Source organism: Lolium rigidum, chromosome 6 (genome assembly GCF_022539505.1).
Source record: "Lolium rigidum isolate FL_2022 chromosome 6, APGP_CSIRO_Lrig_0.1, whole genome shotgun sequence".
Classification (NCBI taxonomy): domain Eukaryota; kingdom Viridiplantae; phylum Streptophyta; class Magnoliopsida; order Poales; family Poaceae; genus Lolium; species Lolium rigidum.
Window position 1 is genome coordinate 177,057,941 of NC_061513.1, and position 18,515 is coordinate 177,076,455.

Here is an 18,515-nt window from a genome sequence, read left to right on the forward strand (position 1 = left end):
ATGTTGTTTATTGAAAAAATATAACAAAATTTTGCATGCAAATGATATCCAGCGACCCAAAGAAAAATCTAACTCAAATGTAGTTGCAGTTTTCAAGTTTCATCAACAATTTTTTCTTTCATGTCTCTTGCTGTGCTGATCAAATTTAGGTTTGAAATATTCTACCCCTTCGGTCCTTTTTAATTGACTTAAATTTAGTATAAAGTTGTACTAAATCCGAGTCAATTAAAAGAGACCGGAGGGAGTAGAAGCGAGATGCTTTGAAGCACCAAAAGTACGTATCCATGTGAAGAAAACGTATAGCTGAACTACGTTTTCGTGGAATTGTAGATCTGGTGGAGGCGGTTCTGGAATCTAGCTCAAACAGCGGCCGTACGAACCGGACCACCCGAACCAACAATCAACGGGACAGGCCGACCTGCCGGAGTTCGAGAGTTGAGCGGCGGCCGGCGGGGAAGAGGAGGCCGGCAAGATGTCTTCCGTGTACGTGCTGGAGCCGCCGACGAAGGGGAAGGTGGTGGTGCAGACAACGGCCGGTCCAATCGACATTGAGCTGTGGGCGAAGGAGGCTCCCAAGGCCACGCGCAACTTCGTGCAGCTATGCCTGGAGGGCTACTACGACGACACCCTCTTCCACCGCGTCATCAAGTCCTTCCTCATCCAGGGCGGTGACCCCACCGGCTCCGGCACAGGTGAGATCCCAAACCCTAATCAGACTTATCTAGGGTTTCTTATTCCAGATTTTACTGTCGGTCTTTACCGAAATGAATCGTGGATGTTGGTTCAAGTTACTGATTACTGACTCAAATTTAGAAAAATTGTGCCTGCTTAACTATTGTTTGAGCCATAAGTGCGATTGGTGGTTTTGTGGTGCTCTGAATTGAACCTGACGATTTGTCTGATATCAATTTTCAGGTGGTGAGAGCATCTATGGAGCCCCGTTTTCTGATGAGTTCCACTCGCGCCTGAGGTTTAACCACAGGGGTTTATTGGCGTGCGCAAATGCTGGCACGCCTCATTCGAACGGAAGCCAGTTCTTCATTACTCTCGACCGTTGCGATTGGCTTGATAAGAAGAATACTATTTTCGGGAAGGTACCCTGTCTAGCTTGAGTGCCATTATGTATGTCTTGGTGTAGCACATTTTGTTTCGCTGGTGGTGATTACGGCTGACTTTGTGGGTTCGTCTGCGTTCAGGTCACTGGGGATTCTGTCTTCAACCTTCTGGCCTTGGCTGATATCGAGACCGATAAAGATGATCGGCCCGTGTACCCACAGAAAATTCTCTCGGTGGAGGTAGCTTTTCCCCTCGTGTTTATGATCTTTCGGTTTCTTTTGGTAAAGCCTAACTAGCTATTGACTAGCTACATGTATTTCTGCTTCTATTAGGTACTCTGGAACCCATTTGATGATATAGTCCCAAGGCAAATTAAGAAGATTCAGCCTGCTGCCAAAGCTGATGCTGAGGGTAAACCAAAAAAGAAAGCTGTTAAGTATGTCCTCTGCATCTTGCAACCTATTGTCCTTGACAAGATAGGATAATGATGTTGGATTTGTTTTGACATGTCCATTCGTTCTATAGGCAACTTAATGTGCTTTCGTTTGGAGATGAAGTAGAAGAGGAGGAGAATGAGGCAGCTTCCTTTGTGAAGGACAAAATAAAAAGTATCCATGACGTGTTGGACGATCCCCGTTTTCTTAAAGTGGAACCACAGATTGAACAACTAGTAAGTATTATCCCTTTTGTCACTTCTTGTCGATGAAATCTGTAAGACGTTAACCTATCATTTGCTAGCAAACATATCCCAATAACAGAATCAGGGAGAGAACTTATTTAACTGGCATATATGCATTCTATACCCTGTAGCATTTGACCATGTTAGTGTGCATACCATCTGACACCAGGAATTGGTGTTGCCATCTTTTCTACTTTGTCAAAATTACCCTTTTGAGATTTACCTGTGTTGATTATGCTTACTCCTTGGTTTAAAACCACCATTTTAAACAAGGACAATCACAAAATTGGATCATTTTCTTTATCTTTTCTAGGTTTCTCCATTTAACACATTAACTACCTAAGGAGCACATTCTTACAGAGTGCTTTGTTGGACTGATTTTCAATGTTGTTTGTCTTCTACTCCGTATTTATTATTAATCCCTGCCAGTTAAATACTCCCTCTGATCCATAATAAGTTTGAACTAAAACCACGCCGCTTATTATGGATTGGAGGGAGTACACATGAGTTGTATCTTGGAATCTGGTCAGGTTTTGTATATTATGTGCTACTTGTTTAATATCGAATAGTTAAAGACCATATGAAATTTGACACCTTTGTGTTTGTTGAAACCATTCAGTCCAAGGAGGAGGAGGAGAAGAAAAATGAAACTGTTCTATCTATCAGGGAGGCTTTGATCTCGAAGAAAACTGACTTCAGAGAGCCAGAGCATGATTCAGAAAATGATGATTCTCCTGAAGACGAGAACGAGGAGGATTTTGACAACAGGATGCGTTCACGAATTCTAAAAAAACGTAGGGAGCTTGGGGATACACGACCTAGTGAAAATTCCAAGAAAGGTAGCTTACTGCTCCAGTTTCTGAACATTCTATTAAGACAGTCATTCTCCATATCTGGAACACTTCTGTCCAGCAATTTATTGTACCATGACTGACTTAATGAGAGTCAGGATTACGTAATTTCACGCCGCTACTTGTTTTTTAAACTGATTTTACATAATTGCTACACATAAGTTTGAAAACTGAGTAATTTATTTCCCTCTCTTTGGTACAGATAAATCTCATCGGAAGGATAAAGAATTACCAGCTCGCAGGTTCTGTGATTCTCTCTAACCTTATTTATATGTTCCTGGTCACCTATGTGCTGTGACTGTCTTTTGCATATATCTTTAGTTCAATCATTTGGGTTGTCGTTATGATGTCTTGAATGACTGGAGCGTCCTTTCTTTTGAACAACAACCTGTAGTATTCCTATGTATCCTTGTTGTCCTGATCTCTTTACTTGTCCAATACCAAGTGATTATTTTCTGAAAACATAATTGATAAGTGTCTCACCACTGACAAGTATTCATATTTGATACTCCCACCGTCCCATAATATAAGATGTTATTACAACCGCTACATGAGTTAGCAGGTTGTAATAACATCTTATATTAGGGGATGGAGGGAGTAATTAGCACCATGTTACTCAGGGACACATAACCATTCTGAATGGCAATGAATTATGCGAGTCTTTCTAATCTTGTAGCATAATCTTATTGAAAACAATATCTTTAATTATCATTACCTTGACATTTTAATAAATAGTTTGGTTCTGCAGATCGCGCAACCATATTTTTTGTTGGTAGCAGGGGTACCATGCATTAGTATAACTTACGGTAGTCTAGACTTATATCATATGATACTGGAAGAAGTCTTTTGTGTCTGTGTCCTTTAACCACTTTGAACGTTTAACGGTACTGTTTAGATAATCTAATCCAACAGCTTATTCTGAAGTTATTAACAATATGTAGATAATGTCCACAGGAGTGATGATGATGAAGAAGAAGATGATGATGATGATCACCAGTCATCGAAATCACGGAAACTATCCTTGAAGAAAAAAGGTATTGGCTCTGAAGCCAATACTGAAAGGATGTCCAGGGGAGATGTTAATTTGCAACTGCTAAATCCTGCTGAACAAGAGAAACATTTGAAGAAACAGAGAAAACGCAGTCTCCAGGGCCGTGAAGAGGAGGTACTATTTTTCTGCTTTCTCATGACCACATTCCTCCGTGCCATTAAAACATGGATCACATATTCATATTCCATTTGGCGTCTTTTATACCTGCCAATTTTTGTATTTCAAGATGAGTGCCTAAATGTTTCTTAAACATTGTTTTTTTTTTCTGTTAGACTTTAGCAAGGTTACAGAAGTTCAAGGCCTCCTTTCTTAGTAATAAGCCTGCTAATATGGAAACAAAGGCAGATGATGGTGAGGACTACAAAGAGTGGCACGCCAATCGTCTCACTTTTGAAACTTCAAAGGTAGGCTGGCATCCTCCCTGCTTTATTTTCTTGTGCACACATACAAGGGAAATAGATGCATGAAGTAATTTTGTCTTTACAGGATGGTATGACTAGGAAGGATGATCCAAATGACTATGTTGTGGTCGATCCTCTTCTGGAGAAAGGAAAGCAGAAGTTCAATAAGATGCAAGCGAAGCTAAAAAAGAGAGATCGTGAATGGGCTGGCAGATCTCTCACCTAATTCTTTCTGAGGTGCGTCACTGCTAATCTTTGTAGAGACCACCCCTAAACTGGCTGGTAGTGAACAAGTATGTTGAGACTTTTGTGTAGCTTATCCTACCACATTGTACCATTTGATATATAATTCATCGTGTCTCATATCTCAATGCACCTCTCTTGGTCATATCTCAATCCTTGGGAATTTCTAGTCCCTTCTTGTTAAATAATACATGTCCTCCCCGGAAAAAAAACTAATAAATACTCTTCTATCCCTCAGACGTGCAGTCTACAAAAAATGTAAACCCGTCTACCACACAATTCCGCTGCTGCAGTTTTGGTGTTGGGTTGCAGTTGGAAGCTGAGCATAACAGATGCAGGTTTGGGATGTTAGTGATCACTTGGTCAACGAAAGTGTAAATAGCAATTGTAGCACACATTTGTTTACTCTCTGCGAAAGAAAGGTTACTGTAACATCTGAGATCCATCAACCATCATGTACGTTTGTACTCTTAACAACATATCCTTATTTGTTCAGCTGGGTGCGTCAGTGCGTGCCGGTCGTTGCTGGATGAAGAACGTGGACTTTTGGTGTTGTGTGACTAGAGGAATCTCACTATCAGAAACCCTAATGGATTGGATTGGCTGCACTCAAGTTGTGTTGGAATCCATCGGTATGTCTGCATCCGCATGCAGCAGCAGTTGCCACTGCTGCTACGACCCCCAGCCCAAGGTAGACCGTTGATAACGGCGACATGCTCAAAGTCGAACTGACTGGTACGTGTAGTTGATGATGCTCCACATATGCGGGTGTGTCTACTTTCTGACGTGCCTGTACTGGAGTCTGTAGGTGCGTCCCCGTCCCAAGCCTTTGGCTCGTGGCGGTGCTTCGTTGGCAACGTGATATCCTCGCTATGGCGGATGAAGGCCACCACGGCATTGCTTGCGGTGCCCGACTACGGCAACCTTTACATCCTTAGCGAAGAGGAGGGGAGACTCATCAAACACAGGAAGAAAGACAACAGTCGTGTTTCTGGATTGTTACTTCTAGGTTCACATCAATGGTGGGCTAATTAGTACGCCTGCTTAAGTGCTTAACAACAAACGGTTAAGAGAAACGAGATGATCCTTGTCCTGGGCTTGTAGGAGTACGCGCTTCGTCGCTGCAGATCGCTTAGCTAGATCCTCCATCCTTGCCCAGATCACCATCCTAGCTAGCTTGAGCCCTGTGGACGTGCGCCAACTCCACCCGCGCCGGAGGTGCTGCCACCGTTGCTGCATAGAGTCGAGATGTAGCAGATTAAAATTATCTGTAAGCAACGGTTGCCAAACGATCATACAGTACTAAACAATGGACTATCAAAGAATGTTATGTCTCTTTTACAACGTTTGTCTGACAACAATTAACTGCAAAATCGTTTACACACAATAATTTAAGCAAATTTTGATTAAAACATGAATTTTCAAGTCAACCATCTTCATCTTCCACTTTTTGCAAGTTGAAAACATCACTTCAACTCTAGTAGTCGTAGTTTTATCCTTGAGATAGTTTGCAACATGTGCATCGATTCATGAAAGATGGCCGTAGGTGGTATCTCCTCTTTCTCTAAAAAAAAACATATGCAATATAGGAATGGGAACATATAAGCGGTTATTACTTTTTTACTCACTAATTCGTTTTTTCTAACAAATATATATCATTCGGATAAGATTTTTTTATGAAATATATATTGCACCCCCGGTCCTAAATAGTTGTCGCAGGTTCAATGAATCTAGACAAGTTTTACTTAACAATTATCATGTGGAAACAAGTCGTACAAAGAGCTAAGATCGAACAATAGGCACAGTCATACAGATGCATTTTCTTGAAACAAAATCGTAGTCTGATCCTAAAAGAAGTTTGCGTCATAATTTTGCTGTGTAAATTGATTCATGCAGAGGCCGTAGTACAATCATTCCCCATTTCACTTTCTCTCTTAAAAAAACACATGCATCATAGTAAAGCTTCGTAAGACAAGCACATTTTTTTTTCTATCCAACAAATATGCAGCAAATCTAAAAAAACAAAAACAAATATGCAGCATAGTTCACTGAGAAAACGTATTGTGGAAATATTTTTCTTATGCTATGTGGAAATAAGACGATCAAAATATAGATAGTCATACATATGTAAGCATTTTGTTGAAACAAAAGCCGTCGCTTGGCCTAGATCAGAGAAGGTTTAAACATGTCACATTACCTGATGCTGCTGCTGCATTCCTGGCGTTGTTGCCGGCCCTGATCTTTCTCTTCATCCAGCAAGTCTTAATCATCCGAATCAGTATGGCCAAACCCCCCATAACCAGAAGCACGACGAGTGCGAACAACACCGTGGTTGTGAAAGGATAATGGTTCACCACCATTCCTACGTGCATTATGTATCCACTGTCAGCTCAAACTAATGGAACCAGAAAATTTGCAGGTCAACTGGTTACGTGATGAAGAAGACGAGAGGGAGTGGGACTTGCTCACCGATCCTCTGTCGCAGGGGCACTCGCTCGGTGGAGACCTCGAACCGGAGGTAGCAGTTGAATCCAAGGATGGCGGCCGCCACGCCGTCACGCCAAGGGTCGAGTCCCCAGCAGCAGCTTGCGGCCACCAGCGCCGAGTACTCGAGGCACTGGTCGCACTCCGCCGCCGTGCGGTCCCTCGCGCACTGCGCCAGAACTCGCGTCGTGCTCCTAGCCGCGTAGTCCCACGACACAGCGGTCGCATTCACGGTGGCCAGCATGCTGTCGTTGACGGCCGCGCTCAGCGCCAAGAGCTGCGCGACGGAGGCGAGCCGCTGCAGCTCGGAGTAGGAGGCGCTGCCGCCGAGCGGGTCGGCGCCGGAGATGACGCGCGGGCGCAGGGCGTCCTCGCTGGCCGTGGTGGCATTGTTGTCGGCGTAGGAGAGGAAGCAGCCGTCGCTCCAGATGCCCGCTCTGTGGCTGTTGGCGCCGCAGCCCGAGGTGAGGTTGAGGTTCTTGGCGGCCAGGGACAGACACCGGTGGCACACGGACTGCGCGGCGTAGTCGAAGCAGAGGCCCCGCGCGAACGCGTGGCCGGAGCGCAGGGTGGCGAAGCCCGTGGCCGCGGCGGCGGTGGGGAGTGCGGCCAGGAGCGAGAGCACGTCGGCGCTGAACGCTGTGCTGTTGGTGGCGTTGGTCGCTGGGTAGCACTCGGTCACAGTGGTCGTGATGGGCAGGCGTCGGTCGTCGGAGGCGGCCGGGACCGGCGTGACGGCGACGAGGAGGAGGATCAAGACGAGGGAGGAGGAGCAGGAAAGCGACGAGGTCGCCATTGCGGGTTTGTGCCCTGCCGCGGGCGTTGCGTTGCGTTGGTACTTGGTGCGTGGTGGGAGCAGAGAACATGAGAGGGGAGAAGCCGATTTAATGAAAGCTCAGCCTCAGAGCTTGGTGCGTGGTTGCTACTTCCGACGATCGACAGGAGGCACCGACTTCGCAGCAAAAGTGAAGTCCTTGCACTGATCGGGTAAGCAATTTTCAAACTTGCAACTGCAATTAGAAGCTCTCGTCGTCATGGTTTTGTTGCCGGAGCCTTCCGCGCAACTTCTCCTTGTACTGCAGCTAACCAAGTAACCATGCATCTCAGGGAGATGGACACGAGAGAGAAGAGGTAGCTCGGAGTAGTGATGGTGAGCCTGCAAGTGCTGCTAGTTTTTGGTTTTGCTATTCTGGGCGTTGGCGTCTCATCAGTCTTCATAAAATTAGCCTCACAATGCATTGCTATCACTTCACGCGTAAACCATTTTGTCCGTTTGAACGTGTACCGGCAGCGTGAAAAGCCGGAGTATAAGTGTATAACTGCAGTAGTATGTACCAAAGGATTGGGCCTGTTTTTTCAGCTTATTCCAGTTTTCTTCACTGAAATAACGGTGTCATACAACTACTACAACTATTATAACTATTTTGGAGCTATCAGAAGAAAACGAATGATTTCAGATGAGATTAAGCGTGAAAAGCCGGAGATAGAAACTGAAGAAGATGACTAACAACATGCCCTTAGATATCATGATCAAAGAAACAGAAACAAACATGACGTCAGAGCCATCTCTTTCTTAAATTTGTTTCTGCACAGACACTTGGAGGAACACCCTTGAAAATGAATTCATTTCTACTTGTCTATATTGACTAAGCAATGGCCTGGGCTTTCAAATTGGTCAAAACTTGCAGAATATCCATATCTGAATCAGTGGGAGCTATCCAGTTGGGAGTTTGGGACACAACTAGTTCCAGCACATAACTGCAAATGGCCACTGAAAAAAGAGATGGTTCCTGGTCTCCATTGTTGTGCTAGAACATAGTGTGCAGATTTAATCATCCATATGGAAATTATTTCTTTGGAGCATAGCTCTGGTATTAACTATTAAGTCTGCTAAGCAACATCAACCAAAATAACATCTTATGCTTCTCTTGGCAACATCTTTTCCAAATCCATTTAAGAGCAGGGTAGACATCTTCGTGCTTCATCAGAAATTTATATGTGGAGGAAACTTTGAAAGTCAGGGAGCTAAGTCCGCGAAGATTGAAGCAGTATATGCAAATAATGAAATTTAGCTAAGGCCTCTAATGAGAGAGGTAATAAAAAAGTTCAGATAATTCTACACTGCCATTTTCTCTCTGAACCTTGACATTTTCATCTTTCTCAAATGAAAAGAGATGTGGCCACCTGTGTCTCAAGAAGTCACCATCCGACCATTTACCCTTCCAAAGAAGCATAGAATTACCAATGTTAAAGCTGCAGGTGGCTAATGATTTAAATTTAGGCAAAGACTTAAGGCAGTCTCTCCACAAAAAGATCTTTCTTAAGGCAGTCTCTCCACCAAGCATTTAATTGTCCATACGGAAATTATTTCTTTGGAGCAAAGTTATGGTATTAAGTCTGCTAAGCAACATAAACTAAAAGAACACCTTATGTCTCTCTTGGCAACATCTTTTCCAAATCCACTTAAGAGCAGGGTAGACATCTTCCTGCTCCATGAGAAATTTATATGCAAAGGAAACTTTGAAAGTCAGGGAGCTTTGTTCAAGGTAGATTTGCGGAGTTCTTGGGGCCTCCAATTGAGTTGTGGAGATTTCTCAAGCGTAAGGCCTTCGTGGCGATTTTTTGGGAGACTCCAATTAAGTTGTGGAATTTCCCAAATTTGTACGGGTTCAATGACCACCCTCAAGGTTCCATAGTGGCCCTACGACTTCCATTTTGGGGGGGGGGGGAGGCTCAAGGAGAATACGGTGAGGACGTCGTGGTGTTTGGGGTGCTATGGCCTCCACGCCGCTCCACCGGGAGTAACACTCGCAGGAGTGTGAACTTCGGGGCACATCACCGTCTCCGCGTGCCTCATTTGTTTATATACCAGAGCTCTTCACCTATGCACTTTACTTTTGATAGCCTTCGTGCTTGAAGTTATATATCTTGCTATCACATAGTTGCTTGTCGTGCTTAGCATAAGCTGATGGTGCACATAGGTGAACCATAGTATATATAGGTCTCGTGCTTGAGAAATTAAATGCTAGTTTTATTCCTCATTTTTCAAACCATTATTTTAAAAGTTTTAAACCTGCTATTCACCCCCTCTAGGCGGAATTTGTGTCCTTTCAATTGGTATGGGGGCAAGGTCTCTCATTCTTAGGCTTCAATGCCTGCTTGTGAGTAAATATGTTAGCTATGTAATTAGTGCACGATGACACTTAATTTTATATTCAATGGAACAAATCTTGATACATGGAAATTTCACATGCTTCATAAGTTTAGCGTCATGGACCCAAATATAGAGCGAATTGTATATGTGGTTTTTTTTGTCGTCCTATAGATTCCAAAAATCTATCTCTGAAGGATGAGAAAAACTTATATCTAGAATCTCAAGCATTTAATGTGATTATTAATGCTTTAAGCAAGATAGTTATTTCTTCAATCACGTATTTTCGGAGCATTCATGCCTGCTTGTGAGCAATATTATTGAGGATGATTATATCCCCTCCACTTCCGGCCGTGATGAACTTTCATCCACTCCACCAACATGTTGCAACACAAAATGTAATGCTAAGGTGAGTGGTGATGAACATTGCAATGTTAATAATGAGATTACTTTTGTTGACCCCTCATATCTATCTCACTTTAATGCTTTATATTTGGATTTAAACACATCTAGCATCATATATAAATATCGTGTGTCCATTGCTTGGGTATCAAAAGTTCATCATGGCTGAAATCTTGATTTTTGCTAAATATTTTTACAAATATTTTTTACATTGTGTTAGAGAAACGTGATGAACTTCCATAGATTTGATATCCACTTACGACCGTGATGAACTTTCATCCACTCCACCAACGTGTTGCAACACAAAAGGTAATGCTAAGGTGAGTGGTGATGAATATGGCAATGTTAATAATGAGCTTACTTTTGTTGATCCCTCATATCTATCTCACTTCAAAGCTTTATATCTTGCCTGTTTATATACTAGAACATGATATGCTTGCTTTGTCTTGTTGGCATGATAAAAAATGCTTATATTTCCTCTAGTCGTTGTTGTGTGTCTAACAATGTAGAAGAAACCTAAGATTCCATCGGCGAAAACAAGATCTTGAATGGAGCCTCAAGTAAATCTTCATCATCATATCTTGGTTCCCATATATAACTTATGGCTAAGGCTTCCACGATATATATTACCATGGAACCTAATACTTCTCAGGGTGATGATGGTGAGGATTACAAAGAAGATGATATCACCTCTTTACATGGGAGGGGTGAGATTGTCTTTCGTGTTCTTTGTAAGAATAAAATTGCTTGCTCTAACTTTGTCGAAATCTTGAATTTTGCTATTGAGAGCAAGAAAATTATTGATCAATTGCAAGCTCAAGATGAGGAGCAAGAGAACACCATTCAGAAGCTTCAAAGTCTTTCCTTCTCTAAGAAAATATTTTAATGAATAGATAGACACCAAGGAGTCTCTTAAGGAGACTTATGCTCTAGAATTGTCTAAAGTAAAGGAACCCTATGATAGAGCTCGTGTAGTGGCTAATGGTTGCAAAATAAAAAATCATGAGCTTGTAGTTGCTCATGCTAAACTCACCAAGTTGCACGAAAAAAATGTATGCCTCATATCTAAAAGATCATGCTAAGTCACCTTCCAATGTTAATGATGATGCTTTTTCTACTAACTCTACTTTTGAAGCATCCATTTTGAAGGAGAATGTTGAGCTAAGGGCTCAACTTGAATTTCCATCTAACAATTATGGGAAATTGGAAGAAATCCGTGGAAAGATTTTTAGATCCCATGAAGATATTCTAGTATCCCATGATAGGCTAAAGTTAGCTCACGAGGTTGGTATGTCAAAAGTAACATCTTGTGAGCCTCATGTGAACACTAACACTACTTCTCAAAATGATATATTTCCATGTGCTAGTCGTAGTAATTCATCTAATCATACTATTGCTATATCTTGTGCGAGTTATCCTCTTTGTCTTGTTTCTCTAACAATGAAGTTTCTACTTCCTCTAGTACTTGTAAGGTTACTAACAATGCAGAGGAAATCAAATAGCTCAAGGCCCAAGTTACTTCCTTGAAGAAAGACTTGGCAAAGAGTCATGAAGGAAAGTACAAACTTGACAATATGTTGCGTGTACAAAAATAACCTAATGACAATAGTGGACTTGGATTTATCTCCAACAATAAGAATAATCCAATATTAACAAGAACAAGGGACAAGGACAAGTCAATGGTCCGGCCAAGATTACTTGCTTCAAGTGCAAAATTTAAGGGCATCTTGTTAGATCTTGCCTATTGAAGAACAAGCCTCTAAGTGAGAAATAAGAAGGGAAGCGGCCTCTAGTGTAATCTCAAGTTCCATCTCAGGTTGAAAAAGACCTCTTCCCAAGAAGGGGATTCAAGCTAATGCTCCCATTGTGGAAAAATCAAGTGGGAAGAAGGAGAAGAGAAGAACTTGCTACGTATGATGTGAGAAGGGCCACATCTCCTCTACATGCACTATCGGCACCTCATCCAATTCTATCATAATTGATGATGTTTATTCTCTTCGTAAGGATTATGTTGGCAATGTGTTTGCAAAATATGTTGGTGCTCAAATTGGTTTCGAAAAAGAACCATTTGGGTCCCCAAGCCTGTCATAACTAACTTCTTACGACCCAACTTGGTTGGGGACCAACAAGCTAAAACTTGATCAATAGGTGTTGTCAGAGGGCATTGGAGACCTGGCTATCTCATTGGTAATTAAGGGATCATCCTCATTCACATTTTCTCAAGTCAAGCCATTTGGATTATCTTGTTTCTATCATACATCCAATGTTCCTCCTTGTGGTAACATGTACTCAACCTACTTTCATTGAAAGTTACTTGCCCCTTTACATTTGTTGGTTTTGTACCTTGCATATGTTTGTATATGGTGTGACACCTACTTGCTTTATCTTGCGAAATTAAGTCTATGTAAATTGGGTTGCACTCCGTGTATTTGTATTTGACCCAATATTGCATCGTATTGGTATCTTAATTGTCTCTTGTTAGAGATTAATGGACTATCCCATTTGGGGGGCGGGGGAGGGAGGAGTGATATGACTTTGGGAATTTCACAATCATAAAAATGTGTGTACATGAGGAATACCACTTAGAATTGATATTGTGAGATTATCTAGTCTCTATGTGGTATGTCATCGTGATGATAAATTTAAATTCTAATGTCCACCAATTATCTCTAGTTTGATCTTATTTTCCTCTTGAGAGAATAAATGATTTATCACATTATGGGGAAGTAATGTACTTTGTGCATACTACAAGCAATTAAAATACGTAAACTTGAGGTTGTGTCACATAGAATTGATATTGTAAATATCTTGTTCTTACGTGGCATGTTTTCTCAAACAAGTTCCAATTTTCTAAAATGGTTTATTTGCTAATATCTTCGTGGATCTTGTTTGTGGGATATTCTCTTGGTAAGGTTTTCCTAAAATGTAGACTTATACACCTAAGTTTGAAAACCATTTTATCAATGTTATTGTAATCATTGTTGTCCATGATTCTTTAGTTATTTGAGATTACCAAGACAATCTTTTGAAGCATGGTTATTATTTGCTATCTTTTATCATTTTTTTTGTGAAGATGATCTTGGACATAGTAAAACTACGACCGGGAAAGATTCCCTAATACTTCTCATCAATGGATAATTGGTAATATTTTATGAGGTAGGTATTTCTTGATCATATTTATATTGGCCTTTACTTTTAATTGCCTTATTTCTTTCCATGAAAATGTTTTGCTTCTGACTCCCATGTGTCTTCCTTCCCTTTTATGGATCCTTTTATTTTCTTAACTTTCTCGTGTTTTATTATATATAGGTAGAGTGAGTATCCTAGTTGTGTGCATTTTGTATTCAAAATGAAATCCTAAATAATGCACTAATCTCAGAGGAGCTCTCCTTTATTTGCTAGATAACTCTCTTGATGATCTTATCATAACATATATTTTTTCAAGCGTTTGTGTTTGGAAGACAAACCTTTTATTTTTGGCACTTTGTGCCATCATGAAAAGTGTGGAAGGTTTGGTTTATGTGTTTGAACCTTGCTCTCTTTGGGAGTTTTTTATATCATTCCTTGATATTTGTTTTAACTTCTTAGAATGAGATAAGTCTTTGAGCATGTGTGTTTTGTGTATCCTTTTTGCTCATTGGTTTTTGAGTTTTTTTATTTGTTGAAGTTGGGAATCAATATCGTGTTAGTTTGACTTTTTGATATAATTTGGAAAACCTTTATTGTCTCACACTTGTGTGTGCCTTCTTGGTTTACTTAGTGTTTTGTCCGAATTGTATATTCCTTATACAATTCAGACAAAACACTAAGTAAATGAAAGTCCCGTGCATGCATATTTCTATATGTATATCTTATGGCATGATTTACTTTCTTTGTTCCAATTATATAGGGTAATCTCTAACAAATCATAAATCGGCTAAGATGGGCATGAAATTCCATTTTATATCTATATGCACATATTTATGTGAAGTTTGTCATGTGTGTTTTAGTTTATCTAACTACATCGGACCCAATTAGTTTGGGCACCATCTTGTACTTGAAATTTGTTCTAGGTCTACGGAGATAGATTGGATGCTTGTCTCAATCATAAGAAATAAGTGGTGACTAAATGATATTTGTGTTGGGGTTCGCAGCATAAAACAAAAAATTCTAACTTGCATACACCGATTGTCCATGATCTATCTAGGAGTAATGCTGTAACGGAGAGAGACGGCATCATAGCCTCGTAGACTGAAAGAGGTTAACGTTCCGCTAGAACGTGCATGTTGTAGTCATACTCGTTGCCGACCTCAAGGTCGTGATGATCCTCGTATGACGATAGGCGCCACAAATGGCAGCACCTTTGTGGTCTCGCACACGTACAATGTTCGGTGATGACTCCCAGACCTCTAATCAAGCCGAGATTGTAAAAGTAGATCTTATGGATCAGAAGACAAGCACGATGTCGTACTGGGGTGGAGTTGACTCCCACGTGCGCAGCTCTTCGTGGAACCGCACACAAGAGAGAAAACGAGAGAGATGGAGGCACCTGGAGGGAGGGGAGGGGAGGGAAGAGGAGGTCGGCGGCCAAGTAGGAGGTGAGAGAGGTGGCAGCTAGGGTGGGCCCCACACGTACACCCCCAACCCTAACCCTAGCCGACCCCTCCTCTTGGCTCACGGGTGGCTGCCGACACCCTTAATGGGCTCCCCATTCAGGAGGGGGCCAATTAAGGTGGGCTGCCTTATTTTATTAAAAAAAATCATATATTTCAATGTTAATTCACTTAAATACATATTATTTAATTCCCAACGAACTTAGTGATGGCGCTTGTCGAGGGATTTCGTTGATGGAGTGTTTGGATTACCTCACCGGCAATGGCGCCAGAAAATAGTCTTGATGACGTTGGGACTCCAAGTGCAGTGTTGTGTGAGCAGAGAATTTTCCCCACAAGGGTGACTCGAGGGTTATATCGAACGCTCAGGGAATGGAGTAAAGAGTTATCTCTCCATTTATTCTTCTAGCAATCCTGCAAAATAAAATATAGCCTTGTGTCCCAACTCCACCGCGTGGTTGTCAAGCACAAGGTTTCGTGTAGGTAAAAGTAAAATAAAGCAATAACTAGAGTAAAGTAAACTAAACAAGTAAAATAAACTAAGTAAAAACGGTAAAGGTTTGTTTGTTTTGGGGTTTTGAGTGCAAATAAGATAAATAAATATTTTTTATTTTTAGACTAAAATAGTGTTGCAAATCAAAATTAAGATAAATGCAGTGGGAAGGTGTTTCTTATGATTACAATTGGACCGGGGTTCATGGATTCACTTGACTATTCTCTCTTTTAAGTTGTAGTGGACAATAACAATTCATCAATGAGATATAAATAGTATAACTTCAACATGTGTAAGATACGCATTCATATGGGCATCACGTCCTAACATAAAGATGATGCAACACATATCTTTTATACTCCACAAGACAGGAAAAACTCCAAGCAATCTTGTATTAAGAATTAACAGAGTATAGCCATAAGTACTTTAACGTGATGTTTGAATATCAAATATGTTACCTTGAATAAAAAAGATCATCACTTTTGTCACGTGACGAACCTAGAACATGCATTCACTTTAACCCTAGTGAGATAGCAAAAGAAAAGGCAAAGCCACAATAGATCATGAATTTGTTGTCACTATCCAATCACTAAAATCATGCTATTCCAGCTAACACACATCACCCCACACATGACACATGTTTTTGCATACAAGTTGGATCAGTACCAATACTTAAGAATGGGGTACATAATATGCATCTATCAATACATCTTGCACAAAGTATAGTCAAATCCCATAGCACAATATCATAGAATAATGATCCACCACATAGGTATTACATATATGACCATAATCATGTTGGGCAACTCATATGGGACTAAGAACTATCAAGAACATGATAGAAATAGATCAAGCTACTACCACAAACCCGTAGTCCAGAGGTCGAATACTCCCCCTTGATCATGGTGATGATGATGAAGACGTTGGAGAAGGTGGAGATCCCTTCGGCAGCGGCACCGGCGGAGTTTCCCCTCAAATCTTCTCTGATGCAGCCTCCATTTTCATTTTTCTATGTTTCCGCAGCTCTCCTCCAGAGAACTCTTGGGGATCATATATATAGTGGGTTTTAGGTCAAAATACGTCAGTTCGCAAACGAGTCAAGCGAATTGGGCGATCGATGGCTGAAAGAGGGGGGTGGCGCGCCCTAGCAAGGTGGGCGAGCCACCTGACCTCTTTTGACCCTCGGGCCTCTCCAGGTCTGCTCCAAAATCCCATCTTACTTCTTCTGGTGAAAAAATGACGTCCCCGAAATCCTAGCTCAGTTTGACTCCGTATAGGTCTCTGACATGCAACATGCGATGCAACCGGAATCCGTTTCATGCATAAGAACCAAGAAGAACCAAGAAACACGATGCAATGCATGCGAGGTTTGAGCTCTCTCCGATGATGCGATCCACTATCCTATCGAGAACAAACCTTATCCCTGAGCGTTCCTCTCGAGTCGGCAAGCTCCGTCTTCACCCTCTTCATCATTGTACATGCCACCGTATTCCTCCAACATACACGCCACCGTCTTCATCCATCTTCTACGCTGTCTTCATCTCTCTTCATCTTCAACACGGTCTTCGTCTCTCTTCGACACCGTCTTCGTCATTGTACTTCGTCTTCTCCATCTTGCAACCTTGAGTCCAACACATGGCTATGGACATGTCCTAAGATTGATTCTTAATGCAACCGTTAGTCCATAGGGATTGTCATCAATTACCAAAACCACACATAGGCAATGGACATGTTCATACAATCGAGACGCCTCTTCGATCAATGGTCATTAGCGGGACCGGATGCCCATAATGACCCTGTGCATTCCATGAATATACAAGTTGTTGAACCATAAATATCGAGTCATATTCCCTTTGTTACTTCAATGCCGACACTTGTGCGGGATCTGATCATCGGTATCACCATACCTAGTTCTATCTTGTTACCGATGAGTCTTTTCAACTCGTTCCCGTGTGATTCTATCCCCATGACCTAGTCATACGCTGTGCAGCTTTATGGGCGTAATCTCACCAAGTTGGCCTAGAGTATCTTTTTGCCACGTGGATGAACAAATCCCGATCTCAATACATACGCCTCAACCTATCCCTTCAGAAATACCCAACACGCACCTTTATGATCACGCAGTTACGGTGTGACAGTTGATGCAATCAAGTAAGCCTCCGGTGATAGTGATTAGATATGATCTCACGGCCTAAGGATTGGGTTAATACACTTTCATAATTATCTCAACGATGAGCTTAGTGACTTCATCGCGTTGCAATACTTATATTGGGTATGTCTATCATATCATTGAACCAATGATATGATCCCATTGCCGATTGACATAAATGCCCATGATCGGGAAACCTCGATCATCTGTTGTCCAATGAACTAGTTGGCACGTAGACCTACTAGGACCTTGGTTTGTTTACATACCACACTTGTATCAATGTTATTAATACAGTTATAGTATGTCATAAAACTCATTATGAACTTTTGAGATATAATACTCTTTATTATTTGCCTCTAGGTCACTATCTCCAACAATTTGAAGATAAGCTATGATGATTGACAAAGTCTTATCTAGTACATCATACCAATGTCATCTCGGTAACAAGTATCTACTTCATGCATTATTTTCTTGCATCCAACCCCTTGTGGCTGCATATTAGCATGGATATTTTTTTGCAAATGTTGTGCTTCTTGCAAAGGTCTTAATGAAACCCCTTTATTGCAAATGTGAGTAAGTTAAGATGATTACATATTATGGGGAGTATATAAAATCACATTCATGATTCACCAATCCCAAATATGTCTATCTAGCAATTTTATTGTATATGAATTCTTAAATTTTCTCAAATGTGCAATATTGATAAAAGTTCAAATCGAGTTCTTTGTTTTGGTATTCTTTCTTCGTGGTACCTGTTTCATTTTTCAAAGCATCCCAACTATATTCTTTCCCTTTTTGATATTTTTGATGTCTTTGATTTGTTTTGTGGTTGAAGTTGATCAATATGCAATAAGACAAGATTGAGCTTTTGACCATGCTTTAAAGCAAAAAAATCTTATTGGTATGTTGCATGACTTTGTTTTGGATATCATGTTATATTATTTAGTACCTATTTAGTGTGTA

General features: G+C 41.2%; 1 protein-coding gene across 2 annotated transcripts; it reads left to right on the plus strand.

The window, feature by feature from the left end:
• Window positions 1–359: 359 nt before the first annotated feature.
• LOC124663303 (peptidyl-prolyl cis-trans isomerase CYP57) lies at window positions 360–4,776 on the plus strand. 2 transcript variants are annotated; one of them, XM_047201029.1, is made up of 11 exons: window positions 360–692; window positions 916–1,094; window positions 1,197–1,295; window positions 1,389–1,492; window positions 1,582–1,726; window positions 2,355–2,574; window positions 2,789–2,828; window positions 3,541–3,751; window positions 3,910–4,041; window positions 4,124–4,275; window positions 4,557–4,776. In XM_047201029.1, the coding sequence occupies exons 1-10, from the start codon at window positions 473–475 to the stop codon at window positions 4,262–4,264; spliced, it is 1,491 nt and encodes a 496-aa protein (XP_047056985.1). In that variant the 5' UTR covers window positions 360–472; the 3' UTR covers window positions 4,265–4,275; window positions 4,557–4,776. The 2 variants fall into 2 exon arrangements, with proteins under 2 accessions (XP_047056985.1, XP_047056984.1); XM_047201028.1 differs by having other exon boundaries at window positions 361–692; window positions 4,520–4,776.
• The last annotated feature ends 13,739 nt before the right edge of the window (window positions 4,777–18,515 follow it).